General features: G+C 47.8%; 2 protein-coding genes across 2 annotated transcripts in view; both read left to right on the top strand.

Moving 5' to 3' along the window:
* Window positions 1-133: 133 nt before the first annotated feature.
* On the top strand, window positions 134-7,632 carry LOC143285755 (uncharacterized). The gene is made up of 4 exons (XM_076593205.1): window positions 134-191; window positions 4,887-4,949; window positions 5,489-5,808; window positions 6,901-7,632. Exons 1-4 carry the CDS (start codon window positions 134-136, stop codon window positions 7,498-7,500), a joined length of 1,041 nt encoding a protein of 346 aa, XP_076449320.1. The 3' UTR covers window positions 7,501-7,632.
* An 18-nt stretch (window positions 7,633-7,650) lies between these two features.
* The window catches only part of LOC143285498 (D-beta-hydroxybutyrate dehydrogenase, mitochondrial-like), a 54,163-nt gene continuing 51,813 nt past the window's right edge, over window positions 7,651-10,000 (top strand). Inside the window, 1 exon segment of the mRNA XM_076592828.1 lies at window positions 7,651-8,306. Within this exon segment, the coding sequence (XP_076448943.1) occupies window positions 8,090-8,306 (217 nt within the window). The 5' untranslated portion in view covers window positions 7,651-8,089.

Below are 10,000 nucleotides of genomic sequence, written 5' to 3'. Positions count from 1 at the left end.
ACTACTACTGCTACTGATAATAATAATGAATGCAGGCTTATATAGCGCAGTAACCCCCCATCTCAGATGGGGGCTCAGCGCGCTTTACAAATAAAAATATACAACTTTAAGACCTACAGACGTAAAAATAATTATGTACAAAGTCAACACAGTCTCACATGACGTTAGCGTGGCGAGCTCCGCCAAGTCAGGTTTGCAGTGACGTAACTTGACAGTGACGTAACTTGACGTTGCACAGAAGGCATTGACGCACTGTTTTTCTCAGTGTTCCTGTCCTGCACCACAACAATGAATCTTTTGTCGACTGTCTGGGCTGCCGTGGAGCTGTTTGTTGTTCAGGTCTAGTGTTTGCACTCAGTTCATGTGCCCTTCAAGACAGACTGATGTACGCGAACAGTAATGTGATTCTTGTTGAATTACCTACTTATACAAAACATCCTTCGTGCATACGTAAGCATGAACAGACTGAAAATTGTTTTTGACACACGCATACACACACACACACACACACACACACACACATCAAAGGGCCTGGAAAAACTTGACACCAATGTATGCAGGCAGTTCCGGGTTTTTGTGGTCAGAGTGTAGGCGGCTACAAGTCATATTGCAGCTTACAAGGTGTGTGTGTGTGTGTGTGTGTGTGTGTGTGTGTGTGTGTGTCTGTGAATGACAGCCATTCATATTTTGTCACGAAAACCATAAATAAAGGTTCCAAGACACAACGGCATACGGCAAAAACAAACACAGGCCTATCGAGGTATGTACGTTATGACGTGGTGTGTACTTAAAAACGTTCCTACATAAATTGTGTTTTTTGAGGTTAGCATAAAGATTGTGCTTGGCGAGGTTTGAATAAGAAGAGGTTGTGGGCTATAAGGTCGAACTTTTCTTGTTGTTATTGTTGTTGTTGTTCTTCTTCTTCCTTTTTATCGGGCTAATCATTCATCAATTCCACAATTCCACGTGAATATATATATATATATATATATATATATATATATATATACATATATATATATATATATATATATACACATATACATACATACATATATATATTATATATATATATATATATATATAAAGGTAACTGATGTCCTTGCAGACTGCCTCGCCAATGAATACAGAGTTTATTTTTTCCCCGTGTAATGACAAAAAGTGAAGCATCTAACGTGATTCTTAGTGATGCAGAAGACAGTGATGTACGCTGCAACTGGAGTCATAAGAGTGATGATTACTTCATAATTGCACCAGACATTCTGAAGATTCTGCACTCGTAAAACGGAGTGTTTTACTGGCGACGAAGAAGAAGATTGTTTCTCCATATGATTTATTTCAGAAGCTGGTGCAAAGCGTGATTATTGTTAAAAAATCCTTCGCACTTGAGAAACGAAACAGTGTGTGTATTTACGTGCGCAAGAAAGAATAGAATCTGGTCGTTTTCTCCTGGAGCTTTGCATTAAACAAAATTGTATGTGAAGAACGCAAGGCAGAAACCTTCATGGAAGGCAGAAGCAGGAGGCGAAGGAGAGTGGAAACTTGTTTATTACATGGCTTGACCACACTCCGTCTGTCTGTTTCTGCAGCAGTGTCTGCCTCCCTGATATCCTGTTTTTTCTACGTCAGTCCCACCCTCAGGCCCTTCCCCCACACCCAGTCCCCTCACCCCCACCCCCACAATTCCCTCCACACGCACTCCTTAGATGTTGTTGACTTCAGGTGGATGCTAAAGAGAAACAAGTGTCACGACGCTGCAAATTTACGATCCTCCTCCCCCCCCCCCCCCCCCCCAACCCCCCTTCCCCTTGAGATTAGATGATGCCCGCTCCCTGCCATATGATTATAGATGAGGCGAAATGTGTGTGTGTGGGGGGGGGGGCTTAAGGGGGATTTAGGGGGCTGAGAGGCGGTGGGGGAAGGGAGGTGAGGGGGGGGGGGGGGGGGGTCGGGGGGATGGGAGGGGGGAAGAGTGGATTCAGACGTCGTCATCATTGATAACAGACACATGGGAACTGAGGGCTGTTGATGGAGGAAAGTGACCTTACTTTCCTGTGTATGGTGTTTTCAGCCTCCCTCTCTTGCTTAGCTCCCTTCCCCGACCACCTTCACAATGCTCAGTTTTGTATGTTTTTGTCATGCGAGTGACAGTTCACACTCCTCTCTCTCTCTCTCTCTCTCTGTGTGTCCTGCGAGTGACAGTTCACACTCCTCTGTGTGTGTGTGTGTGTGTGTGTGTGTGTGTGTGTGTGTGTGTGTGTGTCCTGCGAGTGACAGTTCTGTGTGTGTGTGTGTGTGTGTGTGTGTGTGTGTGTGTGTGTGTGTCCTGCGAGTGACAGTTCACTCTCTCTCTCTCTCTCTCTCTCTCTCTCTCTCTCTGTGTGTGTGTGTGTGTGTGTGTGTGTGTGTGTGTGTGTGTGTGTGTGTGTGTGTGTGTGTGTGTGTGTGCAAAAGGACAAAAACTGCATTCTGATACAAACAGAAGATTACAAGAAATATGATAGACGCTGAAAAAGGAAAAGTCCAACAGCAAAATAAAACAACCCCAGAGTTCACACACACACACACACACACACACACACACACACACACACACACACACACACTGACACGTACTCACACACAGACACAGACACACACACAGACACACACACACACACACACACACACTGACACGCACTCTCACACACACACACACACACATACTTACGCATAGATGCAGACAGAAAGACAGACAGAGACAGAAACGAAGAGCGAAAGTAAAACGCATTATATATATATATATATATATATATATATATATATATATATATTTTTTTTTTTTTTTTTTTTTTTTTTTTTAATAATATAAAATCTCTCATACCAGCACGCACACATCGGAAACACACGATCACTAACAACAGCACGCCTGCGAGGAAGTTCAAGTTTTCTGGGAACAGGAAAACACACTTCACCTGTTTGAAGAAGAGACCCGACGAGTTTACACTGACTTTGCACAGTACTTCACTACTATCCTCCTCGCTCCTCTTCTCCATGCTTTCTCTGACTATCTCTACGAGTGTTAGGAACAGACAGGAGGGGGGGGGGTGGAGGTTGGGGGTGGTGGCGGGAAGTGAGTTCAGATACAGTGTGGTGATGGAAGAAGGTGGCAGAATGGTTAAAGACGCTAGCTCATCAGCCAGTCAGTACTCAGTGTCCCCGAGCCGGTGATCAAGGGGTCTGGGTTCGATTCTAGCTCGCGGCGCTCTTTCCTGCCAGGTTCGTTGATGAGTGGAGTGATGGCCTAGGAAGCGAGAGAATCTGAGCGCGCTGGTTCGAATCATGTACGGCTCAGCCGCCTATATTTTCTCCTCCTCTCCACTAGACCTTGAGTGGTGGTCTGGACGCTAGTCATTCGGATGAGACAGTAAACCGAGGTCCCCTGTGCAGCATGCACTTAGCGCACGTAAAAGAACCCACGGCAACAAAAGGGTTGTTCCTGGCAAAATTCTGTAGAAAAATCCACTTCGATAGGAAAAACAAATAAAACTGCACGCAGGGAAAAAAAAGGGGGGTGGTGGGGGGGGCGCTGCAGTGTAGCGACGCGCTCTCCCTGTGGAGAGCAGCCCGAATTTCACACAGACAAATCTGTTAAGATAAAAAGAAATACAAATACAAATACAATCTAACACAGCAGTCTAGTCATTCGGGTGAGACTTTGCGTTAAACCGAGATCCCCTTTAGTGCGCAGCACTGCACTCACACTTCAGTACTGGCGCACTCGGAAAAAGAACTGTCACAGCACGGTCATGGGGGGGGGGGGGGGGGGGGAAGACTTGGGAAGTGAGTTCAGTACATACATTGTTGTGACTCAGTTGTCACTGTCATCTGTTGATTCCTCACGACACCCGTTCCGTGTGAAGACACCGCTGAGGTTGAAACCGATTGAACCTGAGTGGCTGGCCACCAGGACACATTTTGTTCCGATTCAATGGTGGTGGTATGTGGTGTGGGCTGTCATTGGAGGAGAGTAGTTTTCAACTGAAGTGAGTTTGTGTGTGTGTGTGTGTGTGTGTGTGTGTGTGATGAGTGTGAGTGTTTGAGTGCCCAGGGATGTGTGCACGCACATGTGTGTGCAAATTTGTTTGTTTGTTTTGTGTGTGTGTATGTGTGTGTGTGTGTGTGTGTGTGTGTGTGTGTGTGTGTGTGTGTGTGTGTGTGTGTGTGTGTGTGTGTGTGTGTGTGTGTGTGTGCCTGGGGATGTATGCACGCACGTGTGTGTGTGTGTGTGTGTGTGTGTGTGTGTGTGTGTGTGCGTGATGCGACATTCATGTTTGTATAGAGTTTCCATAATCAAAAGAGAAAAACATGAAAGGAAATATAACGAAAATAATGAACACTTAGAAACATCATCAAAACTTTGGCCGCGCAGACCCTCGTGAGTACACGTGTGTGTGGGTGTGTGTGTGCGTGTGTGTGTGTGTGTGTGTGTGTGTGTGTGTGTGTGTGTGTGTGTGTGTGTGTGTGTGTGTGTGTGTTTGTGTGTGTGTGTGTGTGTGTTTGTGTGTGTGTTTGTGTGTATGTGTGTGTGTGTGTGTGTATGTGCGCGCGCGCGTATATATATATGCCTGTGTGTGTCTGTATGTGTGTTTCTGAATGCGTACGCGTGTGTGTTAGTGTGCATGCCCGGGGATATGGGTATTGCGTGTGTGTGTGTGTGCTTGCATGCGCGCGCGGGCATGCGTATGTGTGTGTGTGTGTGTGTGTGTGTGTGAAGTCGCGGGTTCATCACTCACTCTGTGACCAGCCCGCTGTGAGGACAGTGTCAGTGAGGGTGCAGAACAGAGCAGAACACACAGCGAGCCACTGAGGCAGCGGTGCTGCACGACAACCACCCATTGTGTCAGTGCCCCCCGCCGCCTGCAAGCGGAACAACTGCTCCATTCATCCCCGTGCCGCTGATTCCGTGCGTCAGTTTGTTCATTCACTCATTCACACAGACACACATCCATCCATGGCAATGGTTAGAAGCCCTTCATTCTGACGACACATCACATAGCGCTCTTCGACACATTCAGGAAGAAGAATAACTGAACGGATATTATTGATTAATTCATCATTAGTTAAGTGGTACTACACCACTCACTGCCGGCGTGAATGATTAACCGGCAGACAGCACTGGACCGTATGATATATATTAATGGAGACGCTGCTGGTGTAAGAAACTGCTGAAACCTGGCCAGCGAAGTTTTAGGAAACAGACTTGGCTGAGTTATTGTGATCCTGAAGTTTAGGAAACTAAGCAGTCTAGCCTGAAATGTTATGAAGTTTCGGAAACCGACTTGGCTGAAACAATGTGGCCCTGAAGTTTAGAAAACAGAATTACTTGTTGTTTCACCCCCATATTCCCCAACATCCATCAATCTTCCTTCGACCCATCAAACTGCTGCGAGAGAGAGAGAGAGAGCGAGAGCGCTAGCAGTGCCTCAGAACGTCAGTCAGTGAAAAGGTGGGGGGGCGTTGAGTGTGAGCCCAAACAAACCGCCGTGGTTGTGTTGGTGGTATTTTGTGGCCCTGCGATCCGTGTTCCTGACCCATCCACCCCACTTCCACCGGGAAAGTGTGGTGGTCTGTCTACCCGTGTTGTTCGTCGTCACCGCGAGGTGTGCGCCAACTATTTTTAATCTCACCACTACCACCCAAAACAATCTTCGCGTGTCGCCCTCTTCCCCCCCGCCCCCTCCACTCCCCACCACCACCACCACTGCTACACGTTGTGCCGCCGCTCAGTGGTCGTTGCTCGCCCAGTGTTGCTTCTTCTTTCTGCTGGTACAGTGAACACACCTGTGTGTGTGTGTGTATTAGGCAGTCAGTGTGGAGGTGTGGTGTGTGTGTGTGTGTGGACAACACCTGTGGAAGTAGTGCTGTGTGTGGAATGTTTGGACCGCCGTCCACAGTCAGTGTGTGGACTGAGAAGACCAACACGTGGTGAACACTTCATACACTGGTCAGCTGATGTGGTCTGTCCGCAGGTCTTGCCTTTGTTTTGTTGTCCACTGTCGTCACTGGGAGAACGTGTTGTGAATGACACAGCCCGCAAAATACGTAGAAGCGACTCTCAAATTTGAAGCATTCTTGCACAAGATGTTCGTGGTAACTTGCATGTATCTCTGGAGCGAGGAAATTTGTGTGTACTTCATTTATTTTGGTTTTTATTAAGAAAGCAAAGCTTGCAATGACAATCTTGAGAGAGCATATTGATAATAGAAGAGATAAATTATCAATAAACGAGGGATGTCAGTCAGAAGACGATCAAGTCTCTGCAGATGTACTGTCCCAGTCAGCTTCAGTCAGTTTCTCAGGGGAAGTAAGTGAACTGAGTCAAGTCCCCCCCCCCCACCTCCCCTCTTCCTACCCACCTACCGCCCCTTAGTACCCCAGGTAAAGAACTTCCAAAACTTATCCACAGACTCCGGTTTTTGGCATGCTCCCCACGGGTCGTCGGAGCACTAAGTATTAGGACCAAAACCAATCGCTTCGCCAATAGCTCTTTCCCCAAAGAGGCAGTCAATTGCCCTGTCTCTCGAACCAGCCCAAACAATTTGAGACTCTTGAGATTCTGCAAACAGCAACCATTTATCTGAATATCTAGTCATCAGCCCCGTCTGTATGTAATGTGTAATGTGCGGGTATGTTCAAATTTCTGTGTGTGTGTGTGTGTGCGCGCACACACACACACACACACACACACACACACAAGTACTTATATGTATATGCATACGTGTCTAAAATTCTTCGGTATCTGTGTTTGTTTTGATTTTCGATTATGTTTGTACCTTTTATATACTGCCCCCATCCCACCAATATTCCGTGTGACCCCGGTTTACTTGGTACAAAGTACTATCCTATTCTGTCCTGCAGACACTGTGTTCCAACGTCGGCAGTGCAGACCTGAGGACCACAGTACAGTGCAGACCTCAGGACCACAGTACAGTGCAGACCTCAGGACCACAGTACAGTGCAGACCTCAGGACCACAGTACACAGTGCAGAACTCAGGACCACAGTACACAGTGCAGACCTCAGGACCACAGTACACAGTGCAGACCTCAGGATCACAGTACACAGTGCAGACCTCAGGACCACAGTACAGTGCAGACCTCAGGACCACAGTACACAGTGCAGAACTCAGGACCACAGTACAGTGCAGACCTCAGGACCACAGTACACAGTGCAGACCTCAGGACCACAGTACAGTGCAGACCTCAGGACCACAGTACAGTGCAGACCTCAGGACCACAGTACAGTGCAGACCTCAGGACCACAGTACACAGTGCAGACCTCAGGACCACAGTACACAGTGCAGACCTCAGGACCACAGTACACAGTGCAGACCTCAGGACCACAGTACAGTGCAGACCTCAGGACCACAGTACACAGTGCAGACCTCAGGACCACAGTACAGTGCTCCAGGGTCCGTTTCTCCAGAGTGTCAGTCAACTTCAGTTTCCAGTGGCATTGAACTGATCGTCAAGTCAAACTTCCCTCCTCTGCATACCCACCTGCCGCCCTGTGTACCCCAGCAAAAGAGCCTCCTGTACACTTCTGGAGCAGGCTCCGTTCTCCCATCGACAGCAGGGAAGATCTTGGTCAGCAAAACCTTTGCTTAGTGCTCCTGTTCCACCACCAGCGTTGTCAGTCGACTTCAGTTTCCAAGGGAAGCGAGTGAACTGTTCGGTAAGTCGCCTACCTACCCGTCTGCCACCCCCTCCTTCTCCCCTGTAGTACAGGTACCCCAACGACAGACCCTAAAAAAAAACACGCAGTGTTCTTCTTCCAGCAGCGTCGTGCCCCCAGACAACCATCCCCCCTCCAGTCTCCTACCACTCTCTACCAGCCTGCAGCCCGCTCCCGTCAGAATCCCGATCAACCAGAAAGAGCCTGCTATACCCTACCCATCTCTACAGGCTCTTGGTTCCTACAGAAGCAGTGAAGACCTCACAGGACCTCAGGGCTGCTGCTCCCCTTCTACCAGCATCGTGCCCATAAACCCTGTATCTCCTCCTCTCCCTGCCTGATCTCCATCCCTCCCTCCCTCTCTCCAAGCAATCATGCCTGTGTCCCGCACGGCGGCGGGGGCGTGTCTGGCCGTGGTGGGGTTGCTGGTGTTGTTCCTGAGGCCCCAGCCTCTCAGCGGCCTGCTGGAGTCGTCGCCCTTGCTGTTCCTGGCCTTCTACCTGGGTCTGGGGGCCGCGGCCTGCTACCTGCTCTTCTACAGGCAGCCCGTCACCTATATTGACCCCAGCGGCAAGGCGGTGCTCATCACAGGTAAGGAGAGGGGTGGTGGGTGGTTGGGGCAGGGGGTGGGGGTCTTGAATGGTTGGTTTTAGTGTTCTGGTGCTCTGTTCTCTCTGTGTGTGTGTGTGTGTGTGTGTGTGTGTGTGTGTGTGTGTGTTTCTCTCTGTCTCTCCTCTAACCTATGCACACACACACACACACACACATACACACACACACACACACATATATATATATATATATATAGAGAGAGAGAGAGAGAGAGAGATATGAATATATATATATATATATATATATATAGATACATACATATACATATCTCTCTCTCTCTCTCTCTCTCTCTCTCTGTGTGTGTGTGTGTGTGTGTGTGTGCGCGCGCGCGCTTTCCAAAAGATATTGTGCGCAGCCGATTTTGTCCACTGTTGGCTTCGGATGGTGAGCTTGGTGCACGCAGCCCAGCATAATAAGAGACAGATAAAGCTTTTCAGTTGACAGAGAGAGCTGTATCTGAACCATTACAATGTGTTTGCTGTTTAAGTACTAATACTTAAGCGCATGCACCTATGAGCGCATGCACCTATGTTTTGTATTATGCTAAGGCTATTGTCGTCCTCCTCATGTGGTGTCGTGGCTTGAATGAATTCACAAGCAAACCGATTTACACACGCGAGCGTATGCAATTCCATGTTAGCTGATTTAAAAACTGAGATCCATACAGTCAGACTGATCCCGCAGGTCGATCTAAAATTAATCGTCTTCCTGAGAAGAGAGAGAGAGAGAGAGAGAGAGAGAGAGAGAGAGAGAGATTCTTGTAGCTGAAAATTTTACGGTTTGAATTGTGTTTTGTGCGGTCAGTAGCTATTCAGATAATACGTTCGTGTATCCTTGGATAACTGACTACGATCATTAATCACGTTTGATAATGACGTACTTCTAATTATATTCTCTTCAGTTTTAGAGTTATGATCTATGGACTACTACTTATGTGAAGAGGAAATACGTTGTGTAAAATAAGGCTGTGCTGCCGGTGCGCAATAGACACCCCCAGTGACGGAGCGGTGTACAGTAGATGACCCACGGAACACACCACAGTGAAGGCACAGTTCAGAGCACGTCACTACCACGTGGAGTGATGGCCTAGAGGTAACGCGTCCGCCTAGGAAGCGAGAGAGAATCTGAGCGCGCTGGTTCGAATCACGGCTCAGCCGCCGATATTTTCTCCCCCTCCACTAGACCTTGAGTGGTGGTCTGGACGCTAGTCATTCGGATGAGACGATAAACCGAGGTCCCGTGTGCAACATGCACTTAGCGCACGTAAAAGAACCCACGGCAAGAAAAAGGTTGTTCCTGGCAAAATTCTGTAGAAAAATCCACTTCGATAGGAAAAACAAATAAAACTGCATGCAGGAAAAAAAAAAAAAAAAGGGTGGCGCTGTAGTGTAGCGACGCGCTCTCCCTGGGGAGAGCAGCCCGAATTTCACACAGAGAAATCTGTTGTGATAAAAAGAAATACAGATACAGATACAGATACCAGTGCTGTCATGTTAGGTCTCTGTCTACAACCGCACTAAAGAAAAACAAAAACAAAACAAAAAAAAACGTGTGTGCTTTAAGTACTCAGTACTACACTACTATCGTGGCCGTATCGTCGTGTCAGTATCCGACCTGGGCCAAGTTAAACGCACACACTCTGAGCTTCTTTGCTGTTGTTTTAAAAATATGAG

The sequence above is a fragment of the Babylonia areolata genome, chromosome 1 (assembly GCF_041734735.1).
Source record: "Babylonia areolata isolate BAREFJ2019XMU chromosome 1, ASM4173473v1, whole genome shotgun sequence".
Taxonomy (NCBI): Eukaryota; Metazoa; Mollusca; class Gastropoda; order Neogastropoda; family Buccinidae; genus Babylonia; species Babylonia areolata.
Note: the sequence above shows the minus strand (reverse complement) of the source record. Positions and strands in the feature narration are given on the sequence as shown.

Bases quoted from the DNA above. Each gene is read 5' to 3' on its own strand.
- LOC143285755 (XM_076593205.1), top strand. From the start codon at position 134: ATGTACAAAGTCAACACAGTCTCACATGACGTTAGCGTGGCGAGCTCC. The intron at 192-4,886 runs GTTTGCAGTGAC...CCATTGTGTCAG, and splicing joins GGCGAGCTCCGCCAAGTCAG to TGCCCCCCGCCGCCTGCAAG. The intron at 5,809-6,900 runs GTACAGTGAACA...TCTGTCCTGCAG, and splicing joins GTTGCTTCTTCTTTCTGCTG to ACACTGTGTTCCAACGTCGG.